The following is a 13,825-nucleotide window of genomic DNA, read 5'->3' as shown; positions in this document are numbered from 1 at the left end:
GTACAAAAACCTTGAATGTAATATAATATAGCAATCCGATTTCAGCGTCTTAAATCAAGAAGAGTCTAAATAAAACATAGGGCCAAAGTTGCTTGGAATCCATTAATTAACCTGACTACACTACACTTTATGCGGCCGAAGATGTCTTCTTCACTGTGTCACTCATTATGCGAAAGAATAAAATACTAAAAAAAAATATATATAGAGAATTATATAACAAATCTACTATACGCTTGATAGAGTATTCAATCTTCTTTCTTGATGTTTATATGGAAAAATGAATTGAATAAAATAGATTTGCATATGATATGAAGTTATGTATCCTAAAATCTCTGTTTAAGAAAATCCAAAAGCGCAAAAGAAGGGAACTTAAGGCCTAAAATAGGCGTAGTTCCCTAAATATTAAAATCTATAGGGAAACAATTATAAAGTTAATTATTATGTAAAATGTCACAAATAGCGAAATGAGTCTCTGAGCGTAACTAGCCCATAAATGTTAGGGCATGCATAGAAATAGACATATTGCATTGCATACTTCTAGGCTGACTAATAATATTTGACAAATCCCATTCTCATAGTTCGGCTTAGTTATTTTTACCAATTCGAAAAGCACGTGTAAATATACAATATAAGTTTAAATAAAACATCCAATTGTTACTAAAGGTTTTAAACAATTGTTTATTTATTACAATGTTCGCATTTCTCTTTTACAAATACTGCAAACGATTTTGCAGGACGCAGGACCTCCAACGCCGACTCTGTGATAAACTGTTGCAGCTTCTTCTGGAATCATCCGGCTCCTGCCCAGACCTCTTTGTCGGCTTTTCGGCTCCGATTCTGCGCAGCAGCAGAGCAGGAAACTGAGCGGAACCGCTTCGCCTTCCTCCAGAGTCTGTGGCAGATTCCTGCCACGCGTCTCGGGCAGAAAGAGACTGGCGAAGCCACCGACAATCAGCAGGGCGCCCATCACAATCAGGGGCAGCACCAGCATCTGCTGGCCCTGCACGCAGAATGGATTATTGCGTTAGCTTAAGAAGAGTACCATTTAGCTAATCTCAGTGAGCTCACCATGTGATTAATTACCGGTATAATAATGGGCCCCGTCATGGCCACCACGGAGCTGAAGCTCATGCCCAGGCCACGCACCACGGTCGGGTACAGCTCGGAGGCGAGCAGGGGCAACACGACGAATGCCGATGAGATGCCCATTTTGCCAATGCAGTACAGGAGCAGCATCACCTCCGCCTGTTGCTGGTACAGCACGGTGGCCACACAGGCCACTCCGCCGACCAGCATGGAAATGAAGAGAATCCAACGGCGTCCGAAGTAGCTAAGGCCAGGCCAGAGCAGCAGGTACGTGGGCAGCTCCACCGCGCCGGCCAGAAAGAAATTCCAGATCTCGTCGCCACCCAGAGCCGGAGCATAGTAGCTGAGGCCCACGTAGACGCTGGTGTTGGCGAACCAGATCAGGGTCACAATCAGCGTCTTGCGTCGCATATTTGTGCCACGGAAGAGGTCCAGAATGCCATAGTGCGTTGTTTCCCCGGGCTGCGTCCGGCTGAGTCGCTGCTGCAGCCGCTCCGCAAAGTCCCGAGAGACATGCATTCCGTTGACACGAGCCATGACCTTGAGGATTCTCACTGCCCGCTTCGTCTGGCCCACGGCTATCAGCCAACGTGGTGACTCGGGCAGCACGAAAAAGCAGGAGAAGAGCATTAGCAGCGGCAGCGATACGGCCAGGGTCAGATATCGCCAGTCACGCACCAAGTAGACCACGCCCTTTGAATACATAAATCTTAAATCTTCAATCTTCTCGCTAAGCGAGATTGTACCTACCGCGAGCAGGACCAGGCCCAGGGAATAGGCAATGTTGGAGACAATTGTGCAGAATACCCGACGCTCCGGTCCCACCAGTTCGATTGCCAGGACGTAGGGACTGGCCAATATGGCTGGCACGGTGAGGCCCACAACAAAGCGAAGACCCAGCCAGGAGTAGTAGTTCCAGGCAAAGGCGCTGGCCGCACAAGCCACTATTTCGAGCAGGAGATAGGCGTAGAAGGAGGGACGTCGACCCCACAGATCGACCAGATAGCCAAACACATAGTTTCCAATCAGACCACCCACGCCGAAGAGGACTAAAGCTAGGGTCACGTAGAAGCTCCTATCGCAGACCAGGTTCCACTACAAGCAAAAGAAGATTAACTAAGTTCTATCAGGGAGCATCTCGTACCTCTTGGACGACGGTGCTGGGATACATGGATCTATCGTAATGCCAGCCATGCTGACAGGCCACAACAGACTCCTCATCCACCTTTAACAACTTTGACGCCTGCTCCTTTTGCAGCTCATACGGCGTACGGTACTCCAGATAACGCACCTGCAATAAAGGTAAACATATCCAATCAAAAATATAAATACTCTTAATAAAGCAATGATATATGCTTATAAAGTGGCTTTACGAACTATCTAAACGGGGTATACTGCTTGTGCACTGCTTGATTTCACATTTCAACTGCTTTCACTTGAGATGTTCATAGCATACGCAAACGAGCATTTATGTATGCAAACTGATGTAAGCAGTGAATGTAAGTGATGTAAGCAGTGGATACATACTAGATTTATAGGCATTCATTATAAAGCTCTCTCATTTGTTTAATATTTCATCAAAAGATTAGACCGTCGCAAATACCTCGTAACATATATACACAAATCAATATATTATCATTTACAATCAAAACTGGAATAAAAGAGTCTCTCAAAAAGATATTGATTTCAGCTATCTGTCGACCATCGAATTATATTCTTAAGTAGGAAGTGTCCATTATCAAAGTTAAAAAATTCCTAATAATTGGAATAGTTGAGTTTTTAATATGTAAAAATTGTTACTTAACGAGTTACTAGGCTATCAATTTGGTTGGAAAGTCTATAAACTAAATTTGACCACTTTTTCACTGTAGAATATTCTCGTCAGTTTCTTTCAGGATCTCCTGATTTGTAAGGATTGGGTAATTATAATGCAAATGCATATGTACTTGTTATTTATGAAAATAGAAAAGATGAAGATTAATTCACGCACTATTTCACTGTAGTTGCGGACGAACATGGCACACTCAGCGTAGGCGCCGTGTCCGTCCCGTGGAATACTTAGGTTCTTGACGAGCTGTATGTAGTCCTGTGTCCATGGCTCCAGCTCCGGGATGCGGCACCAGTGCTTCGGCGTGGCTGCAATAAACAACTGACTGCAAGGCCATAAGGGTATTAGAAAAGGGGCTAATCCGGTCTAGAGACTTGTGGGCGTGGTCAGACCAACCTGTAGGCGTGAAAGGCGCACGGCAGCGCCGCCGGCAGCAGCACCGAGCATATGATAATCTTCTGATACAGACCGAATGCGCCCACCTCCTTAAGTACTTCATCGAAATCCATCGCGCCGTCCGAACCGAATCCGAATCAAATGCGCGCACAACTGATCGCGGGGCCTTGCGCATTTCCAGCCCAGATTTTGCCCAAGCGCTAAGCCATGGGCTCTACCGCCACGCGGCCAAATCTCAATTGGACATAATTACATTACGGCCTTTCGTGTGTTTTAATTAATTGGACACCGCTGCGTGAGACAGGGTCGCAGCCCAACTGGCAGAATGCAGCTGGCAGACTGCAGCTGGCGCGGCACAAGCAACAGTCGCTGGAACAGTCGCAAATCGCACAAATATAAATTGTTATTGTAACTGTATTTCTTGAACAATTCCGACACATAATCTCAGTTAGGTAATAAAGTAATAAATAGTTCTAGATAGCGCACAGCCCGGTCGGGCTCACTTAGTTGCGCGCCAGGCCGATGATGGTGAGAATGTACATGAAGATGTTGATTATGTCCAGGTAGAGGTTCAGAGCGGCAAAGATGTACTCCTCGGGACTGATCGCGTACCTATGATTGCCGCCCAGCATGAGCTGGGTGTCGTAGACCAGATACACGGAGAACAGGAGCGCGCCAAGCGAGGCGTAGACCAGTCCAATGATTTGGCCGGGAATGAAGATCGCAATGATTCCGAATATAAGGAACACCACCAGGCAGGCGACCAGCACTCCGCCGCACATGGTGAAGTCGTATTTCGTTTGGAGCGCAAAGATCGTAAGTCCAAGGCTGACGGCTGCCGTGATGCCCACAGCCATGAGCACCTCGTCCGCCTGGTACTGGCCGGCAACGATGCCCAGGAGGAACGACTCGGCCAGCGTGAACAGGAACAGAAAGATGAAGTTGAGCGGCGTCTTGCGGCGCACGCTCTCGCAGCAGGCCATGCAGATCATCGTCACAAGCAGCACAGCCTACAACATGGATAAATATAGAGATACTCCGTTTTCGCTTTGCCCAAAGCAACTTCAACTTCAACTTACCAGCGCAATCCAGAAGAGCGCGGGATTGTGCATTGCCCACTCCTGGGTCGCTTTCGAGAAGGTGAACACGCTGACAAAGCCAAACGTGATCAGCAGTTGCACCTGTCAAAGGATCGTTTAATGGGCGTCTGTCAACATCCCAATCCGGATGCACTTACCATCAGTATCAGGTAGACCTTGCGTATGAAGCCCTTGCGTATGGTCTGGTCATCGAATGCGAAACTCTTGTCCGCCTCCGCATCCGCGTAGACGCCATTGTTATCGCCTGTTGGGTACCAGAGAAAGAGAGGGTTGAGAAAATGCGGAATGGAAACAACCTGTGCCATAGCTTAACCGTATTGAAAATGGGTACTGCTCATGGTTATATGTATATATGTATATTCGTATCTGATGCTTGATTTAGCTCCGAATGCGTCTGTGCCGTTCGGCTAATGGATATTGCCTGACACCTTTTTCGCTTGTCCATATGCCAGATAGCAGAAGATTAGCCGCCGACACAAACACATCGAAAGCCTTAGATAACAGCCAAAGCGAGCAGACGAAGTACATATTCCCTGGAGCCCGCACTGGTATTGGTAAGTGCTGATAACGCGTCACTCGCCAGTCTCGTATCGATATGACACACCTGGGCTCCATTTATTTACCTGTTGATTGGTAAATTATGTACAACTCGCCGTGAATCACCAAACCTTATCAAATGCATTTGATAAGGAAAGAGTGCCGCACTGAAACTACTTTCTTGAGTGGAATTTGTAATGTGAGCTTGCGACAAGAATCGAGAAAGTTTCGCATTCTGCGGTTAACCCTTGTGTGGTTCGATATGCCATGTACACAGCCGGAATATCTAATCTTTAGCACTTTTTCGCAATTTGTTTTTCACATATTTGTTCTGACTACTTGCCTGCCTGGTAATGATACATTTTATGGTATGTATTGGAACTTTCAGATATCTCGATGACTCTCTGGGGCCGTCGTTGCCGTCGCCGTAAATCACACGCACTGCTGGAAGCTTCCGAATAAAACTGGCCGACCCGGGCGCAACTATGTTTGGCGGCGAAGGTAGCACAAGTTTTTAATATTTGGTTGTCTCACACTTATCGCCCCAGATAAGAAAATAACCTAAATATGATATTGTTTATGTGGGCGAATGTCGAAACTGACTAATCCATTCGCAGGCAACGCCAACTGGCAACTGCCGCCAGTTGACTGCGGCATTAACTACACTTGCAAGTGCATTGGTTGCCACGCCCTAAAAAGCTATGGGGAAGACCTACAAGTCTCGCACAATGCCCTGTCTTAGAGTTCGCCTCAGTATACAGACAACATTGGCGATTGGGTGTTTTGTTATTTGTTTTACATTCGTTTTAATAAATAAATAGATTCACATTATTGTTGATTTGTTGACCACTGTGTGTCGTTGCACAGAATAGAATATTTGGGGCGAATGTATTAGGTTTTATACGATTAACAACTGCAAGCGACGCTGCATATATGTACATACATACGTATGCATATTTAAATATAGGTATGTACATAGCTATTTGTATGTGATTACATATACGACTATTTATTGTTTTTATGAGACATTATTTGGTTTGGATAATCAATCAATATCAGGTATGCAGAGTCTTTAGATAATTTTGAAATACATATCAAGCAAGTAAACGACATAAACATCAGTGCATTTTTATGCATAACAACATACGAATTTTCCATACATTTTAGCTTAAGCTTAATACAATATATAAAGGAAATTGGCAACTTAACAAAGCGTGTAATATTTCCGCAACCAAACAGCTCAAAATAATAATATTCGAACGCTTTCGTTTCTGTGACTGGTAAATGAGATTATGCGGTTATTAGAAATATAACTTTAGTAAGGACAATACAATTAAGTTTTTGACATTGCCTGTTAACATTAAATCAAAGTTTGCCGAATGCAAGTTAATTGGGCGCATGGTTCTAGTCCCGCGAGGCGCCAATAATGGTTAGAATATAAATGAAAATGTTGACAATGTCCAAGTACAGATTCAGAGCAGCAAAGATGTACTCCTCGGGACTTATAGAGTACTTATGATCTCCGCCCATCATCAGCTGAGTGTCGTATATCAGATATACCGAGAAGAGGAGCGCACCAAAGGACGCATAGACCAGCGTTATGATTTTGCCCTTGAAAAATATGGCCACGATGCCAAATATCATAAAGACCACCAAGCAAGCGAGTAATACGCCGCCCATCATGGTAAAGTCCACTTTCGTTTGCATGGCAAATATTGTGAGTGCCAGACAAACAGCAGCCGTTATGCCCACCGCCATTAAAACCTGCAGAATCAAGGAAATCAATTGGAGTTGACATTACATTTGCAAACAGTACTCACCTCTGTCTGACCGTAGGTGCTGGCTGATACACCCAAGAGGAATGATTGCGCCACTGTAAATATTCCCAAGAATATAAAGTTTGTCGGAGTCTGGCGGCGCACGCTTTCGCAGCAGGCCATGGCCAACATGGTGACGACCAAAACGCCTAGAGCTACCCAAAACAGCCACCTATTGCTATGTACAAAATTCTTAGTGCCATTGTGGAAGGAAAACAGTGCTACAGCTCCGAAGGTGACCAAGAGTTGACCCTGCAATAAAACCCAAAATTCAATTATAGTCTTAGTTATAAAAATTGGGAACGTATGCTATTAGAAGCAAGCTGCTTACCATTAGAATAATGTAAACTTTGCGTATGAATCCGCGACGGATGCTCTGGTCGTCAAATGAAAAGTTCTTGGGCTGACCCTCCGGATCATCGTAGGAGCCGTAGCCATCAGAAGGTGGTTGAACAAAGCCAGGCTGAGGCGCATATCCTCCCGGTGGCGGATATGGTTGAGCGCCGCCCTGGGCGTAAGGGGGATATCCTTGCGGCGGATAACCTCCCTGCGGCGGATAACCTCCTTGCGGCGGATAACCTCCTTGCGGCGGATAACCGCCCTGTGGCGGTCCCTGGGGATAACCACCGCCATAGCCACCCTGTGGCGGGTAGCCACCACCATAGTTGTATTGCTGATTGGGATCTGTGGGAAGAGTAATATGTGAATCTATTCTATATAAGGATTCGCTCATGCAATCCGAACAGAACAGAAATGTGCCTTTTATGGTGAGCTCGACCTGTTGATGAGCACTCAAAAAATAATCTTAACATCTACCACTTATTACGAAATCCTAAAAATATATTCCAATTAAGAATCTAGTGCACAGCTTAAGGAAAACCAAAGAAAGATAACATTGGGTTTTAAAAACCAAACGATCGCAAATATATTGCTAAATAAATGCATTTATGTCTAGTCTGTAATGTCGAGCTTAAGCTCAAGCGTGAAACATATCTTGTAAAGTGAAATGTTGAATTGAGGATTAGTCATGGAATGCAGAAGCTAAGTCATTTTCACAATTGACAGAATAACAATGGATACAATCATTCCAAGTATTTCGCGCTCAGATTTCGAAGAGTCATTGTGAATCACGAGTATGAGGAGAACGTACTTCTCTATGCAAAAGTACGTTATGTAATTAAGTCTATAAAAGTATTTTCTCTTTAGAAAAAGAAGAAGAAAAGAAGAAGTTAGTAAGTTACTAAGTAACCCTCATTCAGGCGCATAGATAAGAAAGCACTTAGTAATAACGCACCGCACGATAATTCCCATATGTTTTGTTATCTTAAGATGTGTATCAGTCCGAATGGAGAACCATGAAGGAATATATAAATAAAGAAAAGTATATATATAATGTGCAAATATTTAATTTGTTCAGTAAGAACAGGGAAAAGGAAATTGTCGCAAACCCAAACCAAATTGCATTCTGGGTATTCAACAAAATTATTGATTATCACAAATTTCTGGTAAAAGATGAAGTATCAGAAAAGCTGTTTACATTTACATTTAAAATGAATGACATGTACTTCGATGCTTGACAGCACTCGAATACGACAATAAACCATCCAACCAAGGCGTAATGTACTCTAAAATGGACCAGAGCTACAAATGGCTAGCAGGCCTTATAAATATGTAAGTAATGGCAGAAAATGAAACGCAACAAAAGCATGCGACGGGTAACGAAACAGAAAGCATATCAAATCATATCAATTAACCAACAAATGAAAAGTACAAATAAGTTAAACCTTGGTATTGAGGATATTGAGGGACACTTTGCCACGACATTGCTGTAACGTTTGTCGCGCTTGTGGGCTCAACTGAACTGAACGATCTGCTCCTACAGATAGCTACTAGGGACCACTATACCGAGTGTTCACTGCAAAGTAAACCCAAGAAACCGTTAGTTCCAGTTTGTATATAAGAACTCACCCTGCATTTCGCTGATCTTATCGCTGTGACAGCTCGATACTTTCAATGGATGTCGCTTTACCTGCAAAATAAAAGAAATGAATAATAACTTGATGAATTTATTATTTGTTGTGTTACTACCTTGGATAATTGGGTGTAAGTGCATCAAGTTTTTCTTTGAAATCAAGTTTTAAAAGCAAAATCAAATATTGAAATGCATAATAAAGTAAATCTATAATAAATAGATTTTTTAGACCCACGTTTCTGGAATTTTCCCAAGGTCTTTGTGGCAATACGAATTGGGGTATTGTCCTAATGAAAAATGCAACGTCCCCCATTGTTCGATTAATGAACGTAATTAATTAAGTAATTTTGAAATTTAATTTATATAATTACTTTGTTGAAAAATTTACACTTTCCTTATTTGCTTTATCATTACGAAATGTTTTTGTTTAGACATTACTTTTTGCCTATTAAAAGCATCTCTTGTTTTAACTGTACTTAGAATAATGAGTAAAGGATAATCCATAGGCAAAATACAAATAATATAAAAGCCTTTGCATACAAAAACAAATATATCACATATATTAAAAAGAGAGAAAGAGAAACGCGCATGTAACTATTTCCCTAAAGTATTTAAACTAATAGACCCAGATAAATTTCCAGTCAGATTTCTTACGATTTAGCTGGCTTTGAGGGAATTTTCTAACTAGGGGAATTTCGGGAGCAATGGAAAATGGCCCGACCTAAAATACGTGGTTTGTTGTGGAATAAAGTAAACATGACGTGTGAACCTTCTGCAGATGCCTATTAATACGTAAAATTGTCGCTATAGGCATTTGCATATGCTTGCATATACTAAGTGTGCAGTTGTTAATCAAAAGGTTTAGCCAGATATGTGGCCACTGTACTTGTGCGAGATGATTAAATTTTCCCCGCATTTCTGCTTAAAGTAAGGCAAAGCAGTTATATAGTGGCTGGTGAGTCACTCGCACGACCACTTAAGTGATTATTTGGGGTGAAAACGACGAAAAAAAACTAAAAAACACTTGTTTCTATATGTTTAGCAAAGAATGTTTGTTCTTAAAATAGCCATCGGCGATATTTACCTTATTAAATACGCACAGAAATGTGGCACAACAAATTAAACAAACTTCCACTTGAGTGTTTTTTCAGAAAACTGCGTTTCTTAGGGATGAACATAATATCGATATAGCATGGTTCCAAATATATCGATACGGAATGTTGAGCTTAGTACGGAGTGCATTTCCAATGTTGGTAAAATGCTATCGCTAGCTATCAGCAAGTTTTTGAATCAACTGTAAATTTTGATATGACCATCATATAAAGTAAAATTTGCAGAGCGTTAAATATTTATTATTTCTTGTATTTGTAAGTGGATTTTCATTTTATTATTCAAAATGTTTACCGGTTAATGCATCATTAAAATATATCGATAATACAGTTTACGTCAACCATCGATAACAGGCCAGAAACAACCTAAATATTACCAACTGCACAACGGCCGAGCATGCTGCAATAGCTCCCGACACTCGTGTAATCTATTCGTTTGTGTATTAAAAGGCTAGGAAAGATCTGGTAAGCGTCTTGCAAGTGCAACCAAAATCAATAAATGAAGGCCACAAATGGTGAAATTTGTCGTCCAAGTGCTGTATGTTTAGGTTATGTGTGAGTGCGGCACGAAACAAAGAGAAGGTTGGCTCGCTTTCCATATGTGGTGGGCAATTGATGCGTGGGGTTGACTGAACTGCAGAATGTAACCGGCAGCAGCGGCTTTCAATTGCAGTGCATATGCAAATTAGTGCACGCTACATTCGCTGCTATTTTTATAGAGAACGCATGCACTCACACAAATACATACATATGTGTATATGTATGTGTGTGACGCAATAGTTGAGTGCCGAATTCGTGCCGCCTCTCGCCTGTTGCTTATCGCAACCATTGCGGTTGATGTGTCTGTAAAACTATAAAAATTGTCGCAATTTTCAGCCGTCTTTGTTGCATTCCAAAATGGTCGAGGAAAAGGAGAATACAGCCAGTGCAAACGCCGCTGCTGGGCAGGAGCCGGTCTCCAAGAAGGGAGCAAAGAAGCAAGCGAAAGCGGCCAAGGTAAGCTGCGCCTGGCGACGTGGCATAAGTCTCAGCTCATATACCGCTGATAACATTGATTAGTGCCGTTATTGCTCATTAATTCTTCTACTTTATCTCTCCACAGAAAGCTGAGCAGAAAGCCGGCACTGCCGCTGCCCTCGCCGCGGAAGATGCGGCCGGTGACAATGCAGCGGATCATGCTTCAGCTCGCTACGGTCTCTCCGAGATGATACAGTCGAAAGATAAGCGCAGCGAGCGCGAGTTTGTGTCTGTGCCCGAACTGAATGCGCATGTGGGCAAGAGTCTGGTCTGGGTACGTGGCCGCGTGCATACGTCGCGCTCAAAGGGCAAACAGTGCTTCCTTATTCTGCGCCAGCAGAGCAGCACGGTTCAATGCATTCTGGCCGTGGGCGACATCATCTCCAAGCAGATGGTCAAATTTGCCGGAAAGTAAGCGTAACGATATTTCGATTGAGTTGTATGCGTAATTGATTGATTGATGTACTGATTGATTGCAGCATACCGAAGGAGAGCATTATCGACATCCAAGCGAAGCCAGTGTCTGTGCCCACCAGAATTGAGTCTTGTACGGAACAGTTGTTGGAGCTGTGCGTGGAGCAGATTTTCGTCATTTCGCAGGCAAAGGCACAGCTGCCACTGCAAATTGAGGACGCATCTCGACCTGAAAACGCAGACGATGCCGAGGGACTTAACATACGCGTCAACCAGGACACCAGACTAGATAACCGCGTACTCGACTTGAGAACACCAGCAAATCAGGCCATTTTTCGCCTGGAGGCTGGCGTATGTCGTTTGTTCCGCGATATTCTGACCGAGAAGGGATTCACCGAAATCCACACGCCCAAGATCATTTCCGCTGCCAGCGAAGGTGGCGCTAATGTCTTTACCGTCAGTTACTTCAAGGGTAAGTTTTTTGAGAGACAATTCTTTCCGATGCGATTTAATTTTTGGCTTTTCCAGATTCTGCATATCTGGCGCAGTCTCCGCAGCTGTACAAGCAAATGGCAATCGCTGCCGATTTTGACAAGGTGTACACTGTTGGCGCAGTGTTCCGCGCAGAGGACTCAAACACGCACAGGCACTTGACCGAGTTCGTTGGACTCGATTTGGAAATGGCATTCAAATACCACTACCACGAAGTGTTGCATACGATTGGCAATACGTTTACAGCCATCTTCAAGGGTCTGCGCGACAAGTACAGCCGAGAGATCGAAGCCGTTGGCCAGCAGTATAAGGTGGAGCCATTCAAGTTTCTGGAGCCGCCGCTTATACTGCAGTTCGCGGAGGGCGTGGCTATGCTGCGCGAAGCTGGCATCGAGACGGGGGACGAAGAGGATTTGTCAACGCCAAATGAAAAGTTGTTGGGTCGCCTGGTGAAAGCCAAATACGACACTGACTTCTACATCCTCGACAAGTTTCCGCTGTCGATACGTCCGTTCTACACGATGCCCGACCCCAACAACCCGATCTATTCCAACTCGTATGACATGTTCATGCGCGGTGAAGAGATCCTGTCGGGCGCGCAACGTATACACGATCCCGAGTACTTAATTGAGCGTGCCAAGCACCACGGCATTGGTAGGTGTTACTATTATTGCTACCAGGCAGTATAAAGCTTATCCTTTGCATGCACATTCTTGCAGATACCACGAAAATCGCTGCTTACATTGAATCCTTCCGTTACGGATGTCCACCGCACGCTGGCGGCGGCATTGGCATGGAGCGTGTCGTTATGTTGTATCTTGGCTTGGATAACATTAGAAAGACGTCAATGTTCCCACGTGATCCCAAACGGTTAACGCCTTAAACGTGATCGATTCAAAAACAATAACTTATATTTTATTGAATTAAATTCGCTACAATCTTTTATTTCCCTCTAACTTTCCAATCTGTGAACCTTCGCCAACTCTCAACATTTTTTTATTTTAGTAGACGCCTGCTACTCCCTAAGTCTATATCCTCTTTTAAGAAATTGCATACTGCAAAGTTGTCTGACAACAAAATTTGTAAAGACTGTTTAGGTCAAAGTGTTTAAAACCATACGAAATAAATCTTTGCAAGTGTGTTTGGTAATTTCTATGTGCATTGTTTCGTTAAGCAAATGCAACTTCTGTTAGAGGAAAAAGAGGACGATTTTTGCTTATTATGGGAGACACTGCTAACACACAAGCTAACAAAGCGAAACCCATTTAATTAATTGTTACGGGTACCTCATTCAATATATCCATGAAATGAAAACCATTTAGATAATTGCCAAGAAAATTGCATTCAATGTTTATTTGAAGAGGGACCTACAGTTCGTCGTAAAATGTGAAATGTGTAGACGAAGACATGTCCGACTCTTAAAAACTATTTAAATTCTGGATCAGTACCAACAGACGAGCTGATATAACCATGTCGTCTATCTGCTGAAGTCTCTCAGCCTTAAAGCTTTCGACATGTCCGTCTTTTCGTTATAGGCAGAACATATTGTATTTCAGATCTAATCAGATTGGACCACTATGTCGCATAGCTGCCAAAGGAACGATCGGTTAGAGCTTAAGTTTATGGAAAAAGGAAATTGTTTGTTGAAATAGCTTGGACAATCCCGAAATTTGTTAGTTTACTATGCTTTTTGCATATATGGAGACGCATGATGAACATTGTGCGACATTCAATATAATATCGCCCTATATGCCTGTGTACTGACAATGTCACCCACCTCGGGGTGGTCCCTGGCTCTGTTCAGCAAGGACAAAGCCGGGATCTTAAGCCCAGGGAGTGGGTCCACTCGAAAGGCCAAGTTAAGGTTCCTTAGAGCAACGTTGTTTTTAAAAAGTTTCATGTTTCTTTTCTCATAACATATTGCTGAGAATGGAGGTTGACGGACAACTTTCATGTTGATCAGGTGTCAACAAAGGGACACAGCGACCCAGCCAGGTAACCTTATCCTTATAAAACGGATGTCTTTTAAAGGCACACGTTTTGGTGCAATTTATATG

The 13,825-nt window shown here is 43.2% G+C and overlaps 4 protein-coding genes across 6 annotated transcripts; 1 reads left to right on the top strand and 3 right to left on the bottom strand.

The window, feature by feature from the left end:
* Nucleotides 1–685: 685 nt before the first annotated feature.
* On the bottom strand, nucleotides 686–3,556 carry LOC115760692 (beta-alanine transporter). Its single transcript, XM_030702160.1, has 6 exons — nucleotides 3,311–3,556; nucleotides 3,077–3,239; nucleotides 2,231–2,377; nucleotides 1,837–2,181; nucleotides 1,069–1,779; nucleotides 686–1,000 (listed from the first exon to the last, which is right to left on the bottom strand). The coding sequence occupies exons 1-6, from the start codon at nucleotides 3,421–3,423 to the stop codon at nucleotides 686–688; spliced, it is 1,794 nt and encodes a 597-aa protein (XP_030558020.1). The 5' UTR covers nucleotides 3,424–3,556.
* Nucleotides 3,557–3,719: 163 nt separating this feature from the next.
* On the bottom strand, nucleotides 3,720–5,597 carry LOC115771690 (protein lifeguard 1). 2 transcript variants are annotated; one of them, XM_030717518.1, is made up of 4 exons: nucleotides 5,291–5,597; nucleotides 4,548–4,654; nucleotides 4,390–4,491; nucleotides 3,720–4,320 (listed from the first exon to the last, which is right to left on the bottom strand). In XM_030717518.1, exons 1-4 carry the CDS (start codon nucleotides 5,307–5,309, stop codon nucleotides 3,814–3,816), a joined length of 735 nt encoding a protein of 244 aa, XP_030573378.1. In that variant the 5' UTR covers nucleotides 5,310–5,597; the 3' UTR covers nucleotides 3,720–3,813. The 2 variants fall into 2 exon arrangements, with proteins under 2 accessions (XP_030573378.1, XP_030573370.1); XM_030717510.1 differs by lacking the exon at nucleotides 5,291–5,597 and adding an exon at nucleotides 4,724–4,811.
* A 338-nt stretch (nucleotides 5,598–5,935) lies between these two features.
* LOC115771672 (protein lifeguard 1) lies at nucleotides 5,936–9,896 on the bottom strand. Of its 2 annotated transcripts, none has more exons than XM_030717499.1 (5): nucleotides 9,821–9,896; nucleotides 8,733–8,793; nucleotides 7,096–7,448; nucleotides 6,768–7,016; nucleotides 5,936–6,711 (listed from the first exon to the last, which is right to left on the bottom strand). In XM_030717499.1, the coding sequence occupies exons 2-5, from the start codon at nucleotides 8,737–8,739 to the stop codon at nucleotides 6,352–6,354; spliced, it is 969 nt and encodes a 322-aa protein (XP_030573359.1). In that variant the 5' UTR covers nucleotides 8,740–8,793; nucleotides 9,821–9,896; the 3' UTR covers nucleotides 5,936–6,351. The 2 variants fall into 2 exon arrangements, with proteins under 2 accessions (XP_030573359.1, XP_030573350.1); XM_030717490.1 differs by lacking the exon at nucleotides 8,733–8,793 and adding an exon at nucleotides 8,549–8,679.
* Nucleotides 9,897–10,216: 320 nt separating this feature from the next.
* On the top strand, nucleotides 10,217–12,917 carry LOC115771079 (aspartate--tRNA ligase, cytoplasmic). Its single transcript, XM_030716634.1, has 6 exons — nucleotides 10,217–10,310; nucleotides 10,722–10,841; nucleotides 10,948–11,273; nucleotides 11,342–11,748; nucleotides 11,805–12,422; nucleotides 12,488–12,917. The coding sequence occupies exons 2-6, from the start codon at nucleotides 10,743–10,745 to the stop codon at nucleotides 12,649–12,651; spliced, it is 1,614 nt and encodes a 537-aa protein (XP_030572494.1). The 5' UTR covers nucleotides 10,217–10,310; nucleotides 10,722–10,742; the 3' UTR covers nucleotides 12,652–12,917.
* Nucleotides 12,918–13,825: the final 908 nt, after the last annotated feature.

Source organism: Drosophila novamexicana, unplaced genomic scaffold (genome assembly GCF_003285875.2).
Source record: "Drosophila novamexicana strain 15010-1031.04,08,12 unplaced genomic scaffold, DnovRS2.1 tig00000008-arrow-pilon, whole genome shotgun sequence".
NCBI lineage: Eukaryota > Metazoa > Arthropoda > Insecta > Diptera > Drosophilidae > Drosophila > Drosophila novamexicana.
Note: the sequence above shows the minus strand (reverse complement) of the source record. Positions and strands in the feature narration are given on the sequence as shown.